A 27,344-nucleotide genomic window follows, 5' to 3' on the forward strand; every position below is an offset into this window, starting at 1 on the left:
GCTGACTTGAGCATTAGGGTAAAAAGTCCTTTTTGCAGCATACATAGGGGAAGACAAGTGCCATCTGTTATTATAAAAACAGTGTGTAGTGTTCAGCTGACACACTGCTGGTTTGCATGTATGTATTCCTGTTGTTAGAGGAAGCAAAGGAGTCGTTGGGTGAATCTAATGAGGCATGGGAAACTTCTCCGTCTGACATCATTTCCTTCCTTTCTTTTAGTGAAATTTTTTATTTGCTTTATTTTTTTATGAAGAAGTTTTGTTTTTTGCTTAAGTATTTACCTGTTACTCCATGCATTCTCGGACAGGAAAATTTCCAACTAATGCACTCTAAGCCATGAATTGTGTGCATTCTTTGAGAAAGTACATTTCTTACTCAGTTATTGGCAGGATGAGAGTCTTTAAAATAAATCCATTGATACTGCAGTTCTAAAATCATACCTAATTCTTTAAGAAAGATCCTTATGGCATTTTACTTCCTTTAGTATATGCTCCAACTTGCTGTTTCCATATTTTACTGTGAACCATGTCTTTAAGTATTGTATAGCATTTCTGAATATAGATCAGGTCAGTTCTGAATCATGAAAGCAGAAATCCTTCTTAAGCTACTCTGGTTTTGATGGTAGAAGTGGGTGTTAGAGAAATGCTTTAAGATTCAGCTGAGTATTTATGGAGAGATGATTTTACTGTTTCTCTTAAGAGTACAGGCTTATTGTGGACATCTATTTCATATATCATTCCCTAAAACACATTGACTGTGTGAACTTCCTCTATCTAACAGTAAATTCAGCTTTACAGGTTTCTTTTTTGACTGCTAGAGGGTAGCCAAACTCAAAAATTGTAGCTGCTACTATAGTATTGATAATTTTCTTTTTTGTCTCTTTTAAAATAATGGAATTCAGATGAAACCCTTCTCCAGGATTTTCCCAACCTCAAATGTCTTAAAAATTAAGTATGGTTGATTTTATTTGAGCAGTGCCATTCTGAAATGTTGCAACATTCTTTTGTTCTAACTTGTTTTTGATTTTCCCCAGAGATCAAAAATAGCAGTGTATGAAAAGATGTGGACCTACATGAAATCAGCTGAGCCATCAGTGTTCACTAGGACTACTGCAGAGGGAGTAGCTCGTGTCCGCAAATCCAAGGGCAAGTTTGCCTTCCTGCTGGAGTCCACCATGAATGAATACATTGAGCAACGAAAGCCATGTGACACCATGAAAGTGGGAGGAAATCTGGATTCCAAAGGCTATGGCGTAGCCACACCGAAGGGTTCTCCATTAAGGTGGGTGGAATAGTATAACAATATAAAATGTGTTGTTATAGTATTCCACCTTCCCTGATGTCCCTGATATAGCTCTTTTTGTTTTGTGTGTGAACATGGTATGTTATTTTTATTTTCTTCCATTTCATTTTTTTTTGATCAACAAAGGTAACCATTTCTAATTGCAATATGGATTGAGCAGCTATAGTTGGCATATGTTTCAAGGCCATATAAAAACCAAACTGGTTGAACACTAGCTACTTGAAGTCAGCCTCAATAGAATTAACACTGGTTATTCTATTTCATCAGCTTTTTTTCACAGAATTCAACCCTTTATAGCAGTATTATGCTTACATTATCTACATCAGTATCTGCATCAATAATATGCCTACATTTTATGTTTTGTTTATTGATCTCAGCTACTAATTTCTGAGTAAGAAGCTGCTTGTAGCATCTTTTTTCAAATGTCATAACTTGGAGGTAATTAGTCCTTCATTAAAGTACTTTTTTACTAAAGCACCTTCTTATTTAGAAAAAATGTTTGTGTTTCTAGCATTATGCATTTCAGTACTGCCTTCAAACTCACCAGTATTTTCTTTTTCATGGTATCAGATACATTCAGTAAAGTAGAAGAGTTTTTGATTCACAGGCAGAACATCATTTGCATTTCATTTAAATTGTCAGGGAACAAAAGTCAGATTTGTGTTAAAATTGGTGGTGTTTACCATTCTGTTTCTTTAATGTTTAACGCAAACAAAACTTCCATTTTCTAGTGCAGGTTTGCCAATTTTCTTGAAAACAAAGAGCAACTAAGAGTTGAAGGGAGTCTGACAGTGATAAGGTGCACATGGGTGGGGGAAAGGGAACGCTCCACAGAGTGCTCTGCACCCCATTTTTTATGTCTGTGCTCATGAGAAGGAAACACAATGTGAAATAAAGGGGAGGAGTGTAAGGGAAGAGTTGCAAGTGCAGATGTAGCCATATGTCTGTGGATGAGGTAACCAAGGACCTATTTGTCTACATCTGTGACTGCAGAGGAGACATCATTGCCACTATGCAGATAACTAGACTCACTCATAACTCATCAGTTTAACCTGCACAGAATGCCATAAACATCAGTAGCTGTTACTGCATTACAGGGATGGTAAAAGGAATATCATTAGAATCATCTGCATCCACAGCAAAAGAAGATTTGTATGTGCAGGGGAAAATCAGGACAGCTATTTCAGTGACTGGATATGAATTTTTGGTCCTTAACATTCAGTACCTATCAGATTTAAAAATTGCCACTTTCACTGCTGGGCAAAGTAGAGAGAACATTAAGGAAGTGAGAGAGGGAAAATGACAATAAAAATGTTAATTCTGTAGAAAAACATGTCCAGAACTCATAGATTAGTTAAAGGTGGTAGTTAAACGTAGTAGTTAAAGCTAATAGGAAAGGCTGCTCTATTATCTGGATATATTTTCAAAACACTTGGTTTTTATTTGATATTTATGATAAATTAATATCTCCTTTTCAGTGTTTCAGACAACCTAAGAGTGGTAGGCAGCACTGCAGTTTAGGGTAGTAAGGAAATGCCCACTGCTGACAGTCATGCTGTACTGAGTCAAAGCTAGGACATACATTTTAGGAGTACTTTGGCTGCTGTCATATATGTCCTGACAGTGGGCTCTTTGCTTTAAGTGTGCTTTATGGTGTTCTCTAGTCCCTTTCCCTTTCTTCTTCAGAGTATTCAATACCAACAAGAGACAGCCTGTTATAATGAGCACTGATAGCCTGTGGAAATTGATTTGTGTCAAATTTGGGCTTATTTCAGGTTTGTTCAGTTGGCTAGACAAAAATACCTAGGAGTAATGGGGATGAGACATAAAGAAGTTAGAAGTAAGAGGGCCTAGTAAGACTAATAAGAGCAGAGAGGAAGAGCACAGCCCCAATTGTAGGGTCCAGTGTGAAGTCCTGGTTATATCCCAGCTAAAGCTCCCAGACAGTTCAGTGAGGCCATAGTTTCATCTAACTGGGGGTCAGCAGCTGTCATTAGGGTGATGTGATCAAAACCCTGTCATTTTTCACATCCTACCTTCAAACATTTTTCAAAAAGCAGAATAGGGAAAATCCTACCAGACTTGAAAATTGGACCAAATCTTCTTTCAAGCTGTCTTGACTGGCTGTCCGTGTCCATGCCTTTCCTGAGCCTTTCTTTCATATGTGCTAAGCTGCGTGTTCTCCTGCTGCACCCCATTCCCTCTCCAGCCCCAGTGACAAACCATCAGTGCTGCTTACCTACTAAAAACATTAAGCAACACACTTAATGTTCTGGATAAAAATAAAGAACAAGCAATACCTCACATTTTTACCACCTCTTTCATGTATATCTATGGAGAGTAGCACTTACAGAAGAGGGGAAAATCTTCCTCCCCCTGTGTTTTTGAACAGAAAAGAGTCAGCTGTAAATTTTATCTGCATGTTTCAGTATTTTCTGAATATTTTAAGATTTAGATTATGCTGCTTTTGCTATTTTGACTTCATCCCACATGGTAGTGTTTCTGTCACTGATCAGATGACTTATGTAACTGCTGTCTGCACAGATAATTGCAAATATTGAACATGCAGCTTGAAATCCATGAAGGGCAGGCTAGCTGAGCTCATTACATAAATTAGTCAAAAGACATAATTTGATATGGGAATTGCAAATTTTGTTTTATTTAATAATCCTAATTTCCTATTTGAGTTATATGTAGACCACAAATTACTTGATGTAGTTCACAAATAATTGCAAATAGCATATAAAATTTAAACATTCAAATGCTGTCTTTGGTTTGTTCAGGACTAGGGGAAAAAAACCTACTTTTCCAAATGAATTATTCATATCAAATTAATCACTGAACTGTTTGAACACCTATTCCATTAGAAGTATTTTTGTCTTAATCCTCCTCCTACTTACTCAGTGATATAAATCAGGAGTTTTTTCCCTGAAAATATAGTAGCATCTGAATAAAATTGATGTGAGTCTGTGGAGAACCAGATCACATATTCTCACACATCTAACTGACAGAAAGTGGTTCTTCCTGTAGCATAGGATTAGGGATGGTTCCCTGCCATCACATCACCAGGCTCATGTTCATTATAGAGCACATACCCATCACTTGGTTCATGCAGATGAAATCCACTTGTCAGAGAGATCCAAGGACTGGTCTCTCTGTTGCTCATGACCATACACATGAGCAGGGTAGTGGATTTTAATTCAAAACTCTTCCTTGTTGGGTTTCATGCTACACTCCTGCAGTGTTCAACCAGTACCTATTGGCTAATTGGAATGATTGATTCTCAGTGCTGGTGCAGTATTACAAATAATGCATATCACTGAATGGAGGAGAATGGGAAATGCCTGATGTGTGTTTCTTTTATGCCCAATGGGCAGTACCACATCACATATCATGTGTGTCTCCTTCCTTCCTTCCTTTTCAGTGATATTCATTTCTATATGATGTTGTAAAAGACTGTCGTGTTTGAGAAGGAATGTGGGATTGAGGGCAAAGGCTCTCATCACAGCAAAGATTGAGTTTCTCTCATGGCACTACCCAACTGTTCTTACTGTTTCTCCTCCTACAACGGTAGGTATCCTTCCAAAGCCACTGTGTGGTACTCAGTGTGAATTAATGAGTTTTTTCTTCAAAGGTGGTGCTTTCAAAGGTGGTTAAGAGAGTGCTGCTTGTCTGCTTAGCAAGACCTACCTCTGTAAAAGTGTTGTCATTAGATGTTCTTGTGGCCAGACTTCTGGCCCTTGTGGATCACCCTCGGGTCATCTCCCTTGCCACTTGCAGTAACTGTGTTATCAGAGGGCAACACCTGAAGATCTTGTACTTCTCAAGTCCTGTGCCTTGCATGCCTCTGCTTTTCTGTTTTAGATATGTAGGCATCATAAACAAGTTTGAATAGTGAAGAACATGAAAGAGTTCTCCACCCTAAGAGGTAATGATAAAGAAGCTAAGGGCAGTATTTTCTCAAAAGTACACTAAAAGCTTTTTCAGCTTTTTGTACCTTGAAGCTGTTTTATGTTAAGGGGAATGAGAGGTTGGGCTAAAAAATGAGTTGTTATCATTTCTTCTCTTACTGTTTCAACTAAGGACATTTGTCCTCTCCTGTAGCCAAAAGTATGCAGCATGCATGAGTGAAACCTGCAAGGTCATGAGTGTCTGGTGAGACACTTTGAGCCCAGGCAGATGAGAATGGCAGCATTAGATTTAGACAAATAATAGAAAAACTTTGATTAGATGCATCAATGTATTTTAGAGATTGGTGATATTTGTTCACCAACCTCATGAAATCCAGAGCTCTAATAAGTTCCTGCTATTGGAATTACAGTTAATGTTTATATATATATATATGAATCTGGGATTCCATATTCCATTATTCAAGCCTCTATTCTTTATATGTATTAAAGGATTAAATCAGTTTCATTTTAGGAAGAATTCTTTCTGTTCTGAAGAGGAAGGCAAAAAGGTCCGCCTGGTGATATCTGCTGGTTTTTGCAGTGTGACATCTTGTGACATGAACTGACTCTTTGCACTTTATCCATTCTTCACCGTGTTTAACATAAGATGTGCAGTGTGGGCAGTGAATCAGGGATGCTAGTGTTGCGGATGTAATTTTGCCATCATTTTAGCAACTTGTATGGAGGGAAAAGTGTAATGTAATTGAAGCTAGAGATTTTAGTTTCCATTCCCTGCAAAGGAAGAGCTCCCTGAAGGTTGCTTGGGGTGCAGAAGGCATCCAAACTGTCCTGTAACAGTGTATGGATTCTCCTGTTTTATATAATGTAATGTGCAATACCAGAAAGAGATTTACCCTAGAAGTGAGAGTTCTATGGTGGAAGGACGTTTTTCTTGAAGAAAAATGAATCTGTGGGAATAAGATAAAGATCTGTTATGAGGGGAGTCTTTGTGTGCATGGGGTCTGTAATCTACCATCTTAATGACTTCATCTTCTTGTTTTCCTGAGGTGAATCTGTAGAACTGCCATTCCTCCATTGCTTCATTTCAGTGTGGTACTACAGCTGGCAGTTACCTTGGCGTTTCACAGATATGTGTAGTACGGTTCGTTAGAAATCTAGTGTTGGAAGAAAACTTATTTTAGTAACTCATGCTCATTCATAAAAAATTTTGGCAGACCTTACATAGGATGGAATATTTCCACCCCTCCCTTTTTTTTTTCTGGTAAGTGATGTTTCCTTTTATTGTTTTCATTGACCTGAAAATAGCATTATGATAGCATAGTTTCTTCCAGTGGGACTATTTAATTTTTTATCAAATGTTGTCCTCAATGTTTTTGTAGACCAGACTATAAGGAGCTTACTATGGAAGGAATTCCAAGCTCATCATTCACTGCCAAAGCTGTTTATTGTGAATTTAATATAATATTCTGAGATATACACCAGTTCTCATTTTACCCTGGATTTGTTGGTCAGTGATCTGGTAATTCACACCAGGCTCTGTAGGAAAACCATCAGAGTCATTATGCAGTAGTGAACTGTAAGGATAGGTAAAAACATTTCCCCCCAAACATATTACACTCTCTGGTTTCTTATGCTTTCTAGAAGATTGGATTTGTGTGTGCAAAAGAATAGGAATGATATTCACAGACTTCCTCTGAGTAAGAGAAGAACTAGGAAAAATGTTTAAGCTGGCCACACAAATTTTTTACACTGTCAACATTTGTTGACAGAGGACTACAGAGGACTTCTTCCACTTTTGTTTTTCAATGGTTTTGTACTGCAGAAATCCATGAATCTTTAGAAAAATAGGCTTTTCCCATCAATGAAGCTTCCTTGCACAAAGTGTGTTGTATCATAAAGGAAGCATTTCCCTAGACCACTCTTCAGTGTACCCTATATTGTTCAGTTTCCAAAGGTCTTTATAGATTTTTTTTTAAACCAATATTGTTGGTGTAACTATTCTGTTTTGGTGTTTCTGTGGATCTGGGCTGCATTCTTCAATCAGTGGCATGTCCCTGTTTCTAGAAAGGTACCAAAATAGGTAAAAGTAATGTATGGTTGGGTCATCCTGATAACATCTGAGGCCCATGTGCCTCTGAGCATATTCTGGCACTTCGGAGAGAAGAATGGGTATTTCTTTTGCTGGTTAGCTGTCTTCTGGTTGGCAACACTGGCACATAAAGGCCTCCCCAAATCATTCTGAAGACAAGCAACCATGACAGTGAGGAAAGATGCAGAGGAAGCAGGTTTGATTTTTTTTCACATTTCCCTTCTCCTGCCAGAATGCCTGGTATTGCCCTTAATCAGTGTGTTATTCACAGAGTTGTTTCAGCAAAGCACTGTAGGACCTCAAAACTGATGTTATTTATATACAGTGTTGAGAAGATATAGCAAGAACTGGTGAATAATTGAGGTTTGATTATTAAAATGAGTGATGTGAAAATACTGCGTTTGACCTCTACACTTTTGAAGCAAGGGCCACTGGAGAAAGCAAAAACCCCTCCATAGTTATGGGTCTGTCTGTTGATACTTGAAAGAAGAGGATTTTAGTCAGCTTAGCAGAATTTTCCAGGATCATTTCTTTCTGTGATGCAAAATTATATGAAAACTAGAAGGTGATCTGTAGCATTTTATACATATATAATCATTATCCTTTTTGTTGGTGTAGATCATACTGTATGACTTTGCATAATATTCTTCCCTTCACTGTAGGCATAACTTCCCTTCACTGCAGGCATAGCAAGGCTTGAATTACCACATCATTACCATTCAGTGTCAAAGCTTATAGCTGAGATATTTCTCAAGCAGGTCAGATCCTTCAGAGCTTGTTGAGTTTTCTATCAACTGAAAATAACACTTACTAGGTAAAAAGGCAGAGAATGGGCCACTGCTTAAGAAGGAATATAAAAGTCAGGGGTCAAAAGAAGATCAGTGAAGAGAACCTGACAATGAATGTTAGCAAGTTGTTCTTTCAGCTGAGCCTGGGAGGCATACTTAATTTTGGTTATCTGGGTTATTTCTGTCTAAAAAACAGAGTATCTATTTGAAAAGTAAATATAAAGCCTTGGGAACAGAGATTTGAGTCCCAACTTGCTTTGTTCCGCAGTGATGCCTGCTGGATTAAGTTCATAATTTTCAGTCAAGATAAGGGTCTTCCCTGTGCAGAAATGGTGCAGTAAAAAAAGGGAAAATTTCATGATGACTAATAATATTCACTGCAAGATGTACAAGCAAATGTATTGAGGCAAAATCTTCTACTTGAAATAGTTTTACCCATTCTTGCAATTTTTACTTACAGAGGAAGGAAATTGTAATAATTCTGATTTAAGTCACCAAATGGCAGTAAAGAGCATTGCTATTGAGATAATTTCTGATACTTATCTCTTTGAAAGAAAACCAGTCATTAATGTCCATGATGCTGCATTTGCTGAATTTTCTCTGACCTGGGGGAGAAAAAAATCACTCTATCTTTCAAGTACTTCAAAGAGCCATCTCTGACCTGCCTTGCCTCACAGAGCCTGTTTCTTCATTGCCACTAGCAGGAAGTTTTCACTCTCAGACTTCAAGGATGATTCATAATTGAACAAAGCTCTCTGTGGTTTGGAGGAGAAATCAAAAGTCACAGGAATTTGTTCTGCTGCCATTTCTGTTTTCCTACACTACAAATAACAGTAGAAGCAACTGATGGAAGGCAAAACTCTTCCAAGAAGCTTAGCTCCCATCTTGATCACACTGTCAGGTTCTGGCGCCTCTCTGCTAGTGTCATCCTGCTCCTTACTCCAAGGAAAGTCTTGGGATTTTAGTGAGAAAATGAAGTGCTTCTGAACAGGAGTGAAAGAACAGAGCATGGAAACAGCAGTAAAACTATTTCATAGAAAGGCTGTGGGGTTTTTTTGGTTTCTTTTTTTAATTTAAACATTTCAGTGGCAATAGGTATTTTTAAATTAGCAGTATAATCAGTGTAAAAGGAGAAGCTACCATTCTGTATATTCTGCTTTAGCATTTGCTTAAAAGCACAACTAGGCTTTTTTCAAAAAAAGTTTTATAAACTATTTATACAAGAGATTTCTTATTCCAATATTTAGTGATTACTAAAAATTTCTTTACTGTCTTACAGAAGCATTGGGCCAGAACGAGGAAAAGTTCAATAACGGGCTTGTTTTCTACAGACAGAAAGAAATCAAGGCAGCAAAAAGATCAGAGTTCTTTTCTTGCTTGTCTGTTTCAGAATTGTTTGAATGCAAACAGGATAGGAGCTTCACAATAACAGATCTATCCAAATGAAATTTGTCAGACTGTTGAATTCTCTGACAGGTGAAGAGGGGCTTATATTCCAGTATAACCAGTGAACTTACCTCAGACAATCAGCAAAGGCCATAATGTCTCAAAAATACTGATACCATTGCTGTGCACACATCCTACTGATTTTCTGGACTTTTACAAACCTTTGATAAGGATTAATCCCCACTGTATGCCAGTGGGATACAAAAGGTTATGGTTGTTTCCAATCTATAGATCCCCTGAGAAATAAATGCTGCCTCTTGCCACTTCAGAAATAATTTTCTCCTGCCCTTTTCCCTGCCATTTCCCCAATCCCTTGCAAAGCATCTCAGCAGAGGGCAAGATGCAGCCCTTTATATTTTAACAATGCTGCTCATTATTCTTTCTCTCTTTTCTTTTTATTACAACTCTCTGGCCGCTTAGGTGTCAAGTCCCAGGAACTGCCCTTTGAAGTTGATGGTACAGTTCCCAACAACTGAAAGGCCTATCCCACTAAGATAATAATTGTTCAGGTAAATTGTAGGTAGACTGAAGCAAAGGAGCAGGCTGCTGAAAGGCATCTCAGCAGCTTGTAACAATACCTCTCTGTGGAAATGACATTTGGGGTACAAATAGCACCTGAAAAACAGTTTGTGATTAATCTGTGTGATAGTTGCAAAACTGCCCACTTCCAATTGACAGTAAGTACAAGATGGACTCCACGAGACATAAAATGGCTATTTAGTCTTTGTGCAGCCTTGATTCTTGCGAGAGATCTCCAACCAAAAGTAGGGAGAAAAGTTTGTTTTCTTTCTTGTGGTTGCTTTGAACTGAGAATAGAATCTCAGACTGGCACAGTGTGTGACAGAGTAGGCATTATGGACTGAACATCCCAGCATGAAAGGTAGAAAGGTGTTGACAGCACAAAACAAGATTCAGAAGTCTTAATGTATAATTTAAGCTGCTGTGTGTCTTGACACAGCAGCTCTAAAATGCAACTCTTTCCCATCATCAGAATGCTCCCAAGGAGCTCAGGTTCCAAATACAAATGGCCATATGTGTATCTCACTGAACAGTACAAGTTTAAAATATTGTTTGATTAAATAGTGACTTGTGGATGATCAGTAATTTTTCCTCTTAACTGGTCTGCTTTGTGTGTGGTAAGAGGTAGAATGAAAACTAGAGCTCTTTTTCTTAACTATCTCTAGTTATCCTTAGCTCAAGTCTCTGCGCTTCTATAACTTGATGCCTTACTCCCGTTTTCTGCTTTCCTTCCTCTGCTTCCTATTCCAAACAAGTCACTGAGTGAAAGCTTAAATCAAGCCTGAAAAAGGATTTAGCTCCTATTTAACTATATCTTTTAGCAAATCACATTATGCTAAGCAATGCTATGTGTTCTTTTGTTGTGACTCTCTTTTAACAGTTTTTGGCAGGATTGGCAGTTTTCTGTAGTCAAAGTTTGACTAAAATTTTCCCTGCAGTTTTTTAAAGCCAAAAGTCAACTGGATAAAAGGGATCCGAGTCTGACCTGATGCAGAGAGCTATTTTATTTTTATACTTCAAGTACTTCTTTCTACTCTAAAAAAACACATGAAAATAATAATCTGCCTCCAGCATGCAAAGAAAATATAACTTTTTTAGATGCTTTTTTTCTCCCGTCTTGTTCAGGAATAGCATCTCTGTGCAGGAAGATCCAGATCCCTTGCTAGCTTCCAGATCTTCCATTACTAGCAGCAGGAATGAATGAGGTCTGCAGGTGAGAGCAGCCCCAACATCTGGCAGCCCATCTGTTACCTCCAGAATATGTACAGCTTTCTCTGAGCATAATTTCACATCAGGCTCTTTCCAATCTGTTGCCGATATGGTTCCATTTAATGTGCCCTGGATTTGTAACTGTGTCTTTAAGAGGCTTTTATATGCAGAATTAGATGTTTGGATTCTTTGGTATGGATGCAGGCACCTGATTTCACACATCTTATGCTGTGTTGTTTGTGTGATTTAGGTCTATTTTGAATCTTAAAACTCTTAAGCCAACAGAAAAATTCATGAGATCTAGTAATGTCCTACAGAAAATCTCAGCTTTTTCTAGAAAACTCAAGTTTTCCATATTTCATATGCCTTAATGTAAACATTACTAGACAATTCTTCACATTTTTACATTTTCAACCAAAATTTTGAATTTTAAGGTTTCCACAGGTGCCTTTTATTGCTTGCAACACAAAATATGACAAGACAGGTTTTAGAAGTGTGCTCATTTCTTCATTGGTTTTAAATAAAAAGAAAATGCCTTCTATCCAAAGCTAGAGGACTCACCCACATTCAAATGCTCTGCATTTACTAAGATCCAGCTCCTCAGATTTTAATCACTATATGATACTATTCTGATTATATTCTATACCTGTTGATAATATTTTTTGGTTTAAAACCACATGAACACTTGACAATTAGTTTTGACTTTTCGGTTTAAATAATGCAAGCTCAGTCTTTGAAAGTGTAGTTGAAAGTGAACAGAAAGTCATCACAGTTTCTTGAGGATTTAGGATTTTTTTCCTGTCACAATTAAATAAGCAGGCTGCTATTTTTGGCATCTCTTTTAGATAGTGGGCAATTATCCAAAGCAGTTTCCAATTAGAGTGTTTTTAGTTCATCCAATTTGTAGGCCACAAGAGAAGATACTGTTGCATTAGATAAAATAATTGCAAATATTAGGACTGCATGTAGAACACAACATCCTTTTTTTGTTTTGGCCTCCTCACTTAAGACAAACATCAATAAATTGAACCTATTTCATGGAAGATGATCAAGATAGAGCTGGATATGAATCTGGACCTTCTCTGATGAGGAGAATCTGGGAGAGCTGGACTTGTTTAGACTGGAGCAGAGATGGTTTTGGGGCATCTTAGGAGCATCCCAGAGTGTCTGCGTGGGGGTCTTCGAGGATATGGAGCCAGACTCTTCACAGCAAAGTAGGGCAGGAAGGTCGGTGACCACGAACATAAAATGAAAGGGGAGAAGTTCAGACTGGATGTAGGGGGGAGCTACTTCCCCTGACTGCCTGAGGGCAGTCTGACAGTGACACTCTGCTCAGAGTGGCTGTGCAGGCTTCATCCTTGGGAGTGTACAAATGTGACTGGTTGAAGCCATGAGCAGTTTGATCTGACCTCAGGACCAACCCTTGTACGGGCAGGAGGTTGGACCAGAAAACTCCTTAGGCACTTTCCAGACTACACTGTACGATGATCCTTTTCGAAAATTATGTCTATGTTAAGGATATCTTCATCACATTGAATCTCCTGGAGCTTCAGGAGTATTTGGAAAGTTGTAGTAGCTTATGGAAAGTGATGTTTATGTTTTCTGCTTTGTAGAAGGTCTTCTCCTGTCCATTAGGCTTTAGTTACAATTTCTGTGAATTAAATGTCAAGCAGATCATTCCCATCTGAATAAAACTTTCTTGCTGGAAAAGCAAAATAGAGTGAGAGAATTTGAAGTCCGTGAAGTAAGTGACAGTGCTTCGTACCTTTTCTTTGCCAGGGAAAAAGGAGCAGTTAACTTCCTAAGCAGCTTTATTTAGCTGCTGAGTGATTGACAGCATGGATTTTTTTGGGACTACTGAGTGGGTCAAATGTGGAAGATTCTGTTATGGGAGTCAAGTCACTCAGGTTGGCTGTCTCCCACTTTTGGCAGGAAAAATTAGGAGTATGTTGTGGTTAAGGACTGAATCAAGGAAACACACAGAAGTTTAGGCTTAATCCATCTCTGGGAAACCAGAAGGATAAATTCTCCATGAATAGTTGCCTGAAAAGACACAGATTTCTGAGAAGCAATGAAGTTTGATTGCCTGAAGTCATGTCATACTGGTGAGCTTATTTAATGACCCTGCCCAGATTTCCTGGGAGTCTTGAAGGAGATCTGTACTTCAGATTCACCTTTGCAAATTGAGGGTAATGACAATTGCCCATCAGCCTCAGAGGAATAGTGAAGATTAATAGCATTGTGTTTATTGTGCTGTGGATAGTTGAAGCCCATTCCCACTCCAGATGTTTCTATGATTATTTCAAATCCATGGAGGTGTGTGCGTCAGGATAAACATGGTGGTAGATTTCTCAGTGTCTTTGGTCAAAGAAACTGACAAGAAAAGAAAGTGACTGGGAAATTGTAACTTCAGCTAATGGTTTCTGAAACAGTTTGTGGTCTATGACCACATGTTTTGTGTTCCATTTAAGAAGCAATGGCAGAAATCTCCATCACCACTGGACCCTACTCTGTATGGCTTTTTTAATTAAAATCGGCACATGGACATGTGTTCAGGACAACAGTAATACATTATTTGTATCTCCATGACCACTGTGGATATTTATTAGTACTTTTAGTACTGTGTTTTCTCTGTAGCCTGGCTGCTTGTATTTGAAACATTACAAGCAGGTGTTCCTGTATCAATGTGATAGTGCTTGGTCCAGTTGGTCTGAGAGCTGCTATATTTGCATTTCAGAGAGTGGTTTGGGTTGGAAGGAACCTTAAAGATCATCTGTTTCCAACACCTGCCATGGGCAGGGACACCTCCACTACTGGACCAGGTGGTGTAGTGGATGAGAATGAGTGGGACATAGTAAAGTCATGGCAGAATCGTTGTACTAAGCTAACTGTGGCCTTTCCTTCACCACCACCAGTGGCAGTATAGGGACACAGAGCTGTGCAAAAGTGAAGGTGCTCTGTGCTTGAGCGGAATCTGTTTCCATGCTGGAGGAAGGTGGAGAGTTTGCTGCTGTGTGCATGGATGTATTGATGGTGACATCATATAGCTGGTTGCCAGAGGGATTGGATTGCCCTTGTGATCATTTCACCTGATGTTGGGCTGCTGTTCAGCTGGCTTCAGGGCATTTTAATTATCAGCACACTGGCTATTGGACCAACCATCTCATCTGGTTGCTGGCACTGATTATGTTTGTCTAAGCATATCAGATATTCCTCATTAACTTCTGCAATAATATTTAGACAGAAAGTCCTAGGAACTCTTCCAGCTAATCCCCATTTTGGCTGCTGACCAAATAAAGCTTTATGTGGCACAACTGTAATTGCTTCATTTGTATGGTATTGATCTGCCATTAGGCAAAACACAAGCCAGCATGTCACTAGGGCACAAGTTATGCAGTGCTCTTTATTCTTTGCATTGCAGTTGCAGCTCCAGTTCCCACCTGGGAAATAGCTCCCCTGTTTTTGTCTTTCAGTCTCTCCTTCTAATTAAAGTAATGAACTTCAAAGTGCTTGCACCATAATTGGACTAAAGCTTAAGAAAACGAGTCTTAGCTGGAATCTTTCCATTTATTGCCTTTATGAAAAAACTCAGTATGGAGGCACAAAGAAGCATGAATGTAATGTTACAGAAATCCCTCATGCCTCTTTTCAGTCTAAGTTTAGACCTGCCAAAAATTGTATGAACTGTACAAATCTCATGAATTAGTGATCTGTTTCTGGGGGCCATAAAAGTCAATAATCCATCCTGATTTCTGTGCTGCCAATAGCTTTTGTCATAGTGGCAACGTTTCATTAATAACTTCATGGACATTGATGTCAGTGGATGAATTCCCTCTGAAGCAAACAGCAGTTTTGCCCTACAGCTTTCCCATGTGGAGTAAGCTTTTCTTACTAGGAAAAAGTTATTGAAGAGCTTGCTTGTATTGTAGCCCTTTTAGTGCTGCAAATATATATTTGATTGGCTTTGCAGTCATATCATGCTTCATTCTCATTAAGGTGAGATTAGGGCTTGGTGGCTGAAAGGTCTAACCAGACAAGTCAAAAAGTTAGGAACAATACCTTAGGAACAGAACAAGCATGTGGTTGTTCCTAAAATAAAGATATAGACATAAATAGAACCACAAAATCATAGAGTCACAGAATAGTTTGGGTGTGAAGAAACACTTAGGGGTCATCTAGTCCAACCCTACTGCACTGCTCAGAGCTCAGTCCAGCCTGATCTGGAATGTTTCCAGGAATGAGACACCTCTCTGGACAACCTAGTCCAATGTTCTACCATCCTTTTTCTAAGAAATCTATTCCTTATACGTAGACTAAGTCTACCTTATTTTAGTCTAAATCTGACTTCCTTTAGCTGAAAACCACTGCTCCTTGTTTTGTTTTAGCAGGCCCACTCTAAAGCTTTGTTCCCATCTTTCTTATTAACTCCCTTAAAGTATTGAAAGGCCTTAATAAGGTCTCCCTGGAACCTAGTTTTCTTCAAGCTGAACAATGGCAACTCTCTCAGCCAGTTCTGATGGGAGGGCTGCTCCGTTCTTCTGATCATTTTTTGGCTGCCCTCTGAACCCATTCTAACAGATCCCTGTCCTTCCTGTGCTGGAGTCCCTAGATCTGGATGGAGGTAGTCACAGGAGGGGAGTAGAGGGGTAGAATCACCTCCTTTGACTTGTTAGCCGTGCTTCTTTTTATGAATTCAACTGAATGTGGCTACTCCATTAATTCCTGGGAACAGCAGTAGCACTTTTTTTTTTTTTTTCTCCCAAATGCAGCTTTGGGAAGATGGCAGAAGTTGGGTTTTTTTCTTTCACTGTAGCTCTTGCCACAGGTACCTGTATCTGTCACTCTGAAAGTGGTTAAATGAAACTCCTTTTGTAAGACTCTTCTCTGAGGACATCTCAGAAATATTAGCTAGGATAGAGGATTTTTATCACTTTTTATGGAGAATCATAAGCTGACGATAAAGTAGTTCATGGAAAAGGCATGCAGAGATGCTCAGTTGAGGACTTTTACTTGTAGAAGTCACTCCACTGTGACTCCTGATGTTTTTCTGCCATATCTGAGTCTTAAAGACATCTTACACTAATCAGGTGCTCTTGTGAGATCCTGATGCTTGCAAGAAGGAAAATACATCAACATATCATAAGGAGTAGAAAACAGGCAAAGACCATTTCAGATGTAGCTCCTCTCAGCCATTATTGTATGTTCATAAATGGTAGATTTACCCTTACAGTAGTGAAAAATTGGAGAATTCTGAGAGTGAAATCTTTTCAAATATTGCCAGATTAGAACCAAATCTGCAAAAGTACCAGGTATGCTCAATACTGCACTAAAATCTTGCATTTGTTTTTATCCCCTGCTACCCACTAAATAGAACATACATTTATATAGCGCATTGAGATATGGGGCTGGTTAGGAACCTGAAGACCTAATATTTGCAGTTAGTCCAGCAGGATATTTAATCTTCCATGATTTGTAGTGAGATTCAGCAATAAGTTCTGACTCCTTTTGGATGTCACAGTAACATTTCTTCTGGGTAGGTGATTCAACCTAGGACTGGGTCTTCCTGCAGAGGAAAGCTGTGAAATGCTCAGTCAAAGGTACAGTATTTCTGCCACTGCTGGGACATGTTGAATGGAATGAAAAATTAGAAGCTGCTGCAACAGCTGCCACCTGCTTTGCTCTGGAAGATTTTGATGTAGTAAAATCTTCCTCTGCATCAGGTAGCCAGAGTCAGTGATCTTAATAAGCTCTCTGGTAATCCATCAGTGATATCAAATGGATTGAGGTGGATGTAAAGAAGGAACAGCTTTCTAAGTTACAAGGAACCACACCATATTTCTATTCAATAAGCACTGAATTGCATCCAAAAGAGATATGTTTTCCTAGACTCATTCTGGGTGAAAATAGTCCTTCTGTGGCATTCAGAAACATATATTTTAAAGTCCTTACAAATATTATTAAGATATTATAAAAAGGAAAATTTAAATCCTCTGGCCAAGATCAGTAATCATGAATAATGTTTTCAGTCCTGTTAAATCATCCATTTGCAAAACAATAAGATTAATTGTGCAGCATTTGGCTTTTTCTTGAGATGGAGAGACATAAGGAGTCTCAACATATGCCTGGGTAACAAAACAGAATGTCATTGCAAGAGGCTTACACTAATGCAGTCTAAGTGGGAGAGGAGCAGGACAGCATGAGGCATGATAGATCTTCACTGCTGTGACCCTCACCTCAAGCTGCTACTCCCTGCTTTCAGCAGTGCCTATCCAACACAGATGGAACCTGTGCCTGGCACTGAACCACATGCTGTGCTTTGCCATGGAGCCCCGACCTGTCTGTGCCAATACCCTCATTTTCTTTCAGCTGGGGGACCCTGAACTTAGGAGTTACTGGAGAGGCAGGTGAAACAGTATCCAAACATCTTGCTGCAACCAAACTATGAATTGATATCTGCTTCACCTAAGGCATAAAAAGCAAAAAGCTTTCTGCCAGCCATACCAGAGGTGAAAGCATTATGTATTGGTGGGGGAGAGGGATGCACTTATACATGCTCACTTTACACATATCAATTTTTAAAATATTACTGTAAATTCTTTCCACAGTTTCAACTATGTAAAAACCATAAATGGTTTTTACTTCCTTTAGCTCAGGGTTGCTAATGTTTCTGAGGTGAAAGAGAGTTTTGAGGTTCTTGGCAGTGAGCTAAGCTTATATTGAGAGTGGTTCTGCAGCATGGAGTCAGTGCTACACTGGTGCTCAGACACTTTTGAAAAATGTCACAGAAGTGAGGGATTTGTTGAGGGTGGTGAGACACTGGCACAGGTTACCCAGCATTGTTGTGGATACCCCATCCCTGTAAGTGTTCAAGGCTGGATTGGATGGGGCTTTGAGCACCCTGGTCTAGTGGAAGGTATCCCTGCCTGTGGCAGGGGAGTTGGAACTAGATGATCTTTAAAGTCCCTTCCAACTCAAACTATTCTATGTCTCTATAATTCTACACCTTTAAAACATGTATTCTGACTTGCAGGTGTTGGAGTCCAGCAGCCTATTCACATAATCCTGCTTATGCTAGAACCAGCAAGAAAAATTTTGCTTTAAAAAAAAAATGCACTGCTCAATGACAACAGGATTAGGTAGTTGTTAGCAAAAATTAAAATAGTTCAGAGTTGGGAGAAACTAGAATTTCTGCTGCTGCTAAAGACTGTGTACTGAACCAATATGAACAGTTTCTCTAGGGACAATTTTATGTGTTTTTTATTTACTGTAAAGCTTTGTGTAAAACAGAGAAACAAGCTGAGTTGCAATCGCAGGTCAACTGCTGTTGTTTTTACACAGGCAAAATATATATTTGATTGCTTGTGCCAAGAAGTGTTTGCATACTGTAATTGGAATATCTTGCTGCAAAACAGCTTTCAATCTATATAAATATTTTAAACTACAGTCATCAGACCTCTAGCTGGTGTAAATTGTCAGAACCTCTTTGAATTCAAAGTAGCTGTGGCAATTTTTAGCAGCAGTGGGTCTCCCATTAATTGGAACTCCTGCTGATCCTCAAGGTGTCAGTTTGGCTCATATTTGTTTACAAAGCTCAGCTCGAGGAACTAAACATGTACTATACTTGGGATATCCATAGAAGCTGTAAATACTCACTGGCCCTGGAAATTAACCATCTTATTTGGATGGCTAAATGAAGAATGCTTAACTTATTTTAATTAACAACAATTGAAAAGTATCTGAGCACTGCTGTAAATTTCCCATCTCTAAATAGATAGGAATAAACATACATTCTTGTAAAAATACTTTATTCTTATTGTTTGACTAATATTTTGATATATTTTTCTTTAAGAGGTGTTTTAAGTGCACTAGGACAGGGGATTTTAAAATAATGTTTTTAAAAGGCTTCAGCTTCTAATGCAGCACAGAACCTGCCCAGAGCTTTCTTGCAACACTTTGGCTTTTTACAGTCCAGTCAATTCTTCAGGGCAGGGGTATGTGAATTTTGCAAGATGGAATTCGGGAGGCATTCACTGTTCTGGTAGGTCCTGAGCTGGACCTGAGCATTCTGCTGAGATGTCTGATCACGTCCTTTCTTTGATCAGCATGAATATAAAAATGGAGAAGCTTAGCAGAAAAGCCTGAGAGACCCACTGGAGAAGAGCTAGTATATTATGAAGACTCACAACAAGAATACTAGCAGTTCTTTATTTAATATAAATGCTGGCCAAGTTGTGACAGCAAGTGCCAAGGACTCTATTTTGTGTGAACTAACATGTGAAAATGTTTTGATGACTCCTGTGCTTCAGTATTTGAATACAGGTTTTTTCATACAAGTAATGTGACAGCATGCAAACCTTTATAAATCCCAGTAAAAATATTTCCCCTGTAAGGTCTTAAATGGGTTTAAGAGGACATGTTTTCAAAGCAGGCAGGTCTTTTGTCTTTAAAGTTTAGATCATTTTCTTGTAAAAATGTTCAGGCATTAGCTCTTCTTTTTAATATTTATGTTATTGATCTTTCAAGCCTTCTGAGTACACAGTGATGTAAGCTTTGGCTACATCTTCCTCATTAACAGAGTGCTTGTTTCATTCCTAATTTATTAAACATATTCAGCAGTGCCATGCAGCTTTGCACTTAATTTCTCTGATGAATTGTCAAACACCCTTAAACCACACTGCATTTGTGTCATGTTACAATCTGCCATCAGTGCTTTTCAAAACAGGGATAAAATAAACAGCTCAAAAGATGTGCAGGTCTTAATTTTTTGCTTGGTAAGGTTGCATTTTAATTTTTCCTGTTAAAATTTATTTGAATGGATGATATACACAAGCTGTAAAAATGCACCCACTTGTGTTTTGCTAAGCACTTTTAAGACAGATCCTCAGCTGCATGCAGGAAGCGCTAGGCTGGGGGTGAGGAGAAGCTCCTGGCAGCTGTGGCCTCCTCTTCCCAAGCCACCTGGGCTGGAAACAGATTAGATCACGAGAGAATAGCTGAATTCACATCACTGAAATGAGGTCACTGACCTTGGCTTCACCAAGCACCCTCTCTGCCTTGTCCTGCAGGAGGAAGCCCTCCAGGAGTGCCCAGGGGCCACTCTGCATGATGGCTGCACCAGCTGCAGGGTAGCTGCAGGGAAGGACATCCACAGTGCAAGGAAGAAAATGAGCTTGGGGTTGCTTGGGACACATCATCACTTGCCAACACTGGCTGTGATACTGCAGTCCCAGGAAAGCTTTTCCTTCAGTGGTGATGCACCACCACATCTGTACATCTGTGGTTTTACTTCCCATGTTTGCTGTTACCTCCTTCTTTACAGGCAGCAGTTATATAGGAGTATATGAGCAACAATTATAGGACAATGTGGTCATATATTTTATCCTAGTAGAAAGGAAGCCTGTACTTTGCCAGTTGGTCCTTACCTCACATATGGAGCTTTGTTCATATGACCTTCAGTATTCCTTGTTGAACTTTGTTATATGTTCAGACAGCCTGAGGTTAACCAGAGATGACATCTCTCTGCACCATGTAACTTCTAAGTGACTGAGTGTTTCTGAGACTTTGAAATCCCTTGTGGGAATGATTTGTGAAAAGCCTTTTGGAGGGTTGGGGTCTCTGCTGTGCTTTTGACTCCTCAGCTGCAGCAGTGGCCCCAGCCTTTCTGGGACAATGGGCTGTACAGTATGGCTGCAATTTAAACAAGGCTCTCTTCGTGTATGTAGGGTCTCATTAGTGAGTCACGTTATTTTTGCACATCTTGTTCATTCATTATTGCAAGTGAACAACATCCCCAGCTCTGGAAGTGAGACAACAGTGCCGCCGCCTGTGATGGTAACTGCAGAACTGTGCTAAGGATCTGCCCAGGATGCAGGGAAGTATTTTTGCTATCTAACACACCAGTTACACAGGATTTATGAGACTAAGTGCAGGAAAGGGATTCAGGAAAATGTCAAAGCTGTTTAAATAGCTAAGACATTTAAGTTTTCCTGGCAAAGCTCTACTGGCTGCTAAAATATTGTTATTAAATGCCTACAGCAGAGATCCTGCCTTGGTTGTAATGAGTGCTTAGGTACCTGTCTGTGCCTTTATGCCAGTATTCAGTATTTAGTATTCAAAAGTGGATATTCTGAGACTGTACTTCATGGAGGCAGTCTCCATGAACCAGGCCAAGGCTGAGTCCTTGGAATTGCATTTTGGAATGATGCTGAATGGTGCAGATGGGTGGTGCTTTCTACCCATCCTGTGAACCATGGTGCATCCAGATATTTTGGGAACTGAATTACTTAAATGAAAAGCAGCTGTGGCTGAGAGTATACATATTTGTATACAAGTGTACATACATCTGGATAGATATTCACCCTAACTAGGCTGGAGAGAGCCTTTTTTATGTATTGTGTGTATTCAAGCTCTGGGCATTAGTTGATCTTACTGAGCAGAATGCATTTCATGTTTTAGTTCCTGTTTTCTAAGGGGTGATGAGTTCCTGTGCTGAAATTGATGTTGAAAGTGTTGCAATAGGCAAAATTTTGTGTCCCTTTTCATGATGTACTGCTATGACTGTCTCAGATTTCCAGCAGTGCTTGTGATGTTGGCCGTGGTGGTCCCTAGCCTGGACCTCTATCTCGTTCCCTTGTGGTGCAGGAACCTTTGTGTGTCTTTATCAGCTGTGGAAATACCCCTCCTGTGGTTGAGCATGTACATGAGCTGGGTACCACAGTGTGGTGCACCATGCTGTTCAGGTCATTTGTTGCATGCCTCCCTCGCTGCTTCTTAGAGACTGAAGTGCAACAGATGGGTCAACTGCTAACCACTGCTAACTGTGATCCAAACTCCTGAGAAGTCAAAGCAAACCTCTCTGCTGGCTTCCCTGGGCTTTGGGCAAACACCCTGCTGCAATTCTTTTGGGTAACAAATGAGGTATCTGTTTGAAATCACTGAGGTTATTTTGCAAGGGACTGGATAGTCCCCTTGTCATCTGTCTGTGTAATTTCATCTTTTGATGACTGTGAAAGGTGTATCTACAGCACAGATAGGCTCTTCTGAAAAAAAAAGGGATACTTATTAATGTATTAAACTTCTCACTGCCGTTTATTTATAAGGACATGGACAGTGATTTTAAATGAGCAAAAATTATTTCATTCTTATCACATTTTTCATACTGTAATTCTAAAGACTCATTTAAAATAGCTGTGATCCATGCATTGAAATCACTGTCCATGCACCCAAGTACTTTTGAAGTGAGGGCTGCAGTTTGTCTGATCTGGCTTGACTACTGCATGCAAAGACTGTTTTCTTCAGAGTAATGGAAGAGGCAGGACTGTGCAGTGACACCAAGGACTAAGAGTCAAATATGAAAGGCCTTGCCTGCTTTCTACTATTAAACCCTGACTCTTGTAAAGATGCCAGTTCCTTTATTGAGGAATACGCTGTCTTTAGTGGGAGTTTGGGCTAAGTGTGCTATTGCGGATACAGTCCTACTTTTTAAGATTAAGTGTGCTATTGCGGATACAGTCCTACTTTTTAAGATGAAAGAAAAGTTTCTGCCATGGAGACTCAGGTTTCCAAATGCCTTCCTCTGTGGCAGAACAAAGCACTGTCTAGGATGAGTGTGGGTGATCCAGCCTGGCTCTGAGGTCTGGGTGTATAATTTTCAATGCAGTCACCATTGCACGTTTTAGGCTCTCAGTTATAACCTACCTGGGAGGTACAGCAGAGTTGAGCAAAGGTTCTCTGTGTTTTGTTAACCAGAGGGAAATTATTTATTTCCACATGTTGAGGTGCACCTGGATAACAAAGCAACAGAGAAAGCAGTGTGAAACTAACCTGGTTTTACATGGCCTACTAGACGTGATGAGGACAATAATGTGTTACATTTGTAAACAATACAGTTTAATTTCAGAGTGATGATTGCAGCTTAAATCCACATTTACTTCTTCATCCTTTTTATTTTCATTTCTCTGTTGTGCTGTGAAACTGTCTATGGATATGGCTAATAACCCAGCTAAATAACCCTCTCATTAATGGGTTTCATTCATTTATTTATTACTCTAGGATTACTATCAACCAGCTGCAGCTTTTCTAAATGATTGTGGGAAAATTTTCCTTGATAATCTTTAATGCTTTGAAAGATAAATTTAAACATTTGGCAAGTGAGAAAGCTCTTTCCCTTCAACATGAAAATTAAACATGAAAACTTATGTTAGTTGTCAAAGACATCACCTAGTTGCTTTTAATTCAGCTTGGAATATCCAAGTGAAAGGTGTAAGTAGACTAACTTGAAAAAGAAGTTGTAAATTATCAAGTAACATCTTCACCCAAAATAAGATAAAGATTGAAAAGAAAAACCCTTTCTAAGAACATTAGCATAAGGACTTTGTCTAATTTGGTGAGCTTTAATGTTCACACTTGAGAGACTACAGCTCAGAGGAAATAGTTTGAAGATGATTTTTTCAGATAGACAGATTGATAGGGCTTCCCATCTGCTTTAAAATCAGACTGAGATTAAGTGGCTTGTTGAATTGAGAGTTAGTGATATTCCTTGAGATACATTTCATTTTTCATGGGAGTGATCACTCCTGCCTGCATCTGTAGAACTGTCAAAGCAGCTGCTTGTGTTATTGCTGCCCGCTGTGACAATTCAACATAGCAACATTAAATTAGACCTTGGTTTGGATCCTGTTGAAGCGAGAAGGAGTTTTGACATTGACTTTGTAGACAGCAGGCTCCAGATATATATCTAAGCAATTTTCAGAATAAGTAATGTTGTTCAGCATCAAAGAAATGTGTTTCCAGGATCATCTTTCATGTATGGCCCAGTCCCCATGTCCTTAAAAGGTAACATTTCTATTTAGTGTACTGGAAATCTCTCTAAGTGGCAAGGCTGGCCATACAGTTACCTTTCTGAAGGGGCAAACAGACTGACAGCACAGGCTTTGTAATGAAAAGCTGAGTATGAAAAGTCTGTAGTAAATATGACTGATTCAAAAGCAATTGCTTCCAAGAACAAAAGGGACAAATGAACAATTTCATTCCAATTTTGCAATTGCTTTTCTCCCTCTGGAGTGTGAACCATAATTAGAGCACTTACACAAAATCACATTTGTCAGCCTGGCTGCTAAATTCCCCTTAAAGATTTATCCACCAAGAGCAGTCTGTTATCACTCCCACTACAGCCTGAAGTTCTCACTTTCAGGGACAGATAAGCAATCACTTTATCTCTGTTGAAAATCTCATGTAAATCTAACTGCAGCGAAGTTAAGGAACATCAGATCTACACACAAGTAGTTTCCAAATTTCATGACCAGCCAGCAAGGACTTGTCTTTCATCCAGGAGGAGCTTTATGAAAAGCTGTTACCAGAAGACAGTAAAAGTTTGCCCTGAAGCTGACATTTGTCCCACAGATGGGCCAGAGTAGTAAAGCGCTCTCCATAAGCTATGAAGTACCATTATCTGAACCTGGCTGCCAGGAAGATACCTCTCTTAATAAGAGAAAAAATTTACATTCCAAGACCAGAAAGGACCCCCAGAGATGAGAGATCAGCCACCTCTAGAGAGGCTGAATCACAAACCCAGTGTCTTCTAGTGCCATATAATTTGATAGAACCCTGATGCCAGAGGATCACTTCCTGACCCTTCTCTGAGTGCTTTGAAGGTGTTGCATCCTCTCGTTGTTGAAATGAGAATGTTATTGACAGTCATAGTTCTTGTCATATCCCACTCAGTCCTGACAGACAGATCTTGAGAGCATTAAACAAATTCAGAGAGAGAAACTCCCATCTTTCTCAACCCCATATCATCCCCAAAGAGCAGTAGGTAAGCTACTGACACCTCTCAAGTAATTTGGAGATGAACTGTGCCACTGCTCCACGTGCCTCTGCAGAGCCACACGAGAGCCTGGGCAGACACCCATCAGAGAGAGTGTACATTTCTCATAGGCATGGATGCAAGAAGAACCTCTGGACATAAAAATAGGAAGATACAATTTTACTGATACTGATGTAGTTGTATATCATTAGGGTATGTGACTCTTTAGGGTCCTAGTAATAATACAGATAGGAAGCTGTACATTTAAACAAGGGCAAAGTTTCCTTTGGAGATGATGAAGGCTGCATAAATACCTTGGCAAGATTAGTTATCAACTGATTTTAAAATGTTATATTGGCTATAGTCACTATCATAAATCCAAATACCTTACATTCAGGTTTGTATGGTGGTCTATACTGTCCAACTGCTGCCATCCAATCCTGATGCTCTGGACACCTAAAGGGACACCTGTGAGCACAGAAGAAACTGCATCATAGGACCAGCTGTGTCCTAGTTCGTGGCTGAATTCCAGTACAATTCCAGCAGCCTTGAACTCCTACAGAAGCAGTGGTTCTGTGCTTTAACCTTCATGTTGGCAGTGCCCCTCTGCCTGCACAGATCCAAAGTCTCTCTCATCTGAAAAAAAAGAGCATTTAAACATGATATGGAGGACACCAGGCTCACAGAACCCCTTTCAGTCTGTTGTGCCCATGCCACTGTGTTGCTAGCAAAGCAGGATTTGTCTTTCATCCGCTGGTAGCATAACATGTTAAACTCTCCAGAGAAAAGTTCTCAGGATGTCCAAAAAATCTCTTTGTATCTTGGGCCCTCAGGATGTCCAAAATACCTTCTTATCTCTCAGCACTTAACTAACTGGCTAGCTTTTCTCTTCCAGCAGTGCTTGAACTTCAGTTTGGCCATGTTTCCCTAGCATAGACACCCTTCATCACCACCTTCCTTCTCATTCCTCAGGTGCTCTTTGGGCTGGGACACAGGGTGCTCTCCCAGAAGAGCAGGGCAGTCCCTAGAGTCATGGCACTAAGCTAGACCCCAGGTCCTGCCTTTCAGCCAAGCCTCTAATGTGCAAAGGGAGCAGGACCCTAGAGCCTGCATCCCATATGCACAGATGTGCCAGCAGCAGGATTTCAGACAGACAGACAGACAGACGGACCTCTGGACACTTTTGTACAGTGCTTTCTATTGACTGGCTCTGGACAGCGTCTTTGTCAGTGTGTGAGCTGTTAGTCCTCTTCCTCCCACAGCCTGTTCCTGGAGCCCTAATCCTTAGCTCATGCAGGATCAGTCAGAAGTGCTACATGTCAGAATTGCAGTGACACGGCGACTGGCAGCATCTAGCACAGGCAGTCTGGATCTTGCCTCTTTAGTACATGGGGATGCATTTTCTCATCTGCTTGAAAAAACAGCCTGGGCCCACACTTTAAATATAGATTCAAATAAATCTGTGTAAATAGTTTTTAATTCCAGACAGAGTTTTATCATCAATTTGCAAAAATAGTTTGAGTTGGTTGATAGAATTTTTGCATTAAAATCCAAGCTGTTCTGAAAATCGTTTCTAGAACTGGAAACACATTTTTCACATTTGGAAGTAACCACAATTATTTGTGCTGCCAAGGGCTTTGAAATATGGAAATGAGAGGTTTATTTAGTGTGTGGATCAAGCTTATAAACAGCTTAAGTCCTCATTCCTTCTAACATCTTAACAGCTGTGCAGTTTCTTACAAAATATGTTTTATCGTTTCAAGAAATGCTGTTAACCTCGCAGTTTTAAAACTGAATGAACAAGGCCTCTTGGACAAATTGAAAAACAAATGGTGGTACGACAAAGGAGAATGTGGCAGCGGGGGAGGTGACTCCAAGGTTAGCCTCAATGTCACCAAAAGCGGGTAAACAGTATGTGAAGTAATTGGTGCATCTGCTGGGGTCTCACCTGCCGCCAAACAGCTTCACCAGTAGCACAGCACTGCTGGTTCTGCAGCTGAAACCGAGGTGTATGCAATTACTGTAAAAGCAAAAATATTTGCATTTGTTAAAGCACCCCAAGGGAAACTCATAAATGGTCTCTGGGATGAGATCCGTCACCAATTTTCAGAAACATGTATCTTCTGAAATTGTGGTGAGCCTTTTCCAAGCTTGTTAAATACCTTCTGAAGCCTGCTCACCAGCTAAGACTTTTTTCCTATTATGTGATACTACTAAAAATATTTTTCAGTGACATTAGAGGAAAAGGGGAAAAAAATCAGTGTGACTATCTCTG

At 39.6% G+C, this 27,344-nt stretch overlaps 1 protein-coding gene across 5 annotated transcripts in view; it reads left to right on the forward strand.

Annotated features, from left to right (window-relative positions):
- Positions 1-27,344, forward strand: part of GRIA4 (glutamate ionotropic receptor AMPA type subunit 4) — a 215,653-nt gene that overhangs the window by 171,220 nt on the left and 17,089 nt on the right. For 3 of the 5 annotated variants that reach the window (XR_009274416.1, XM_058800332.1, XM_058800333.1), the window contains exons 13-14: positions 1,035-1,282; positions 26,833-26,947. Coding sequence is in view for 4 of the 5 variants with exons in the window: in XM_058800332.1 (XP_058656315.1) it covers positions 1,035-1,282; positions 26,833-26,947 (363 nt within the window). In the remaining variant the exon portion in view is untranslated. The remainder of the gene's footprint in view (positions 1-1,034; positions 1,283-26,832; positions 26,948-27,344) is intronic. The other 2 variants (XM_058800331.1, XM_058800334.1) reach the window with 1 other exon arrangement.

This window comes from Ammospiza caudacuta, chromosome 2, assembly GCF_027887145.1.
Source record: "Ammospiza caudacuta isolate bAmmCau1 chromosome 2, bAmmCau1.pri, whole genome shotgun sequence".
NCBI classification, from domain to species: domain Eukaryota; kingdom Metazoa; phylum Chordata; class Aves; order Passeriformes; family Passerellidae; genus Ammospiza; species Ammospiza caudacuta.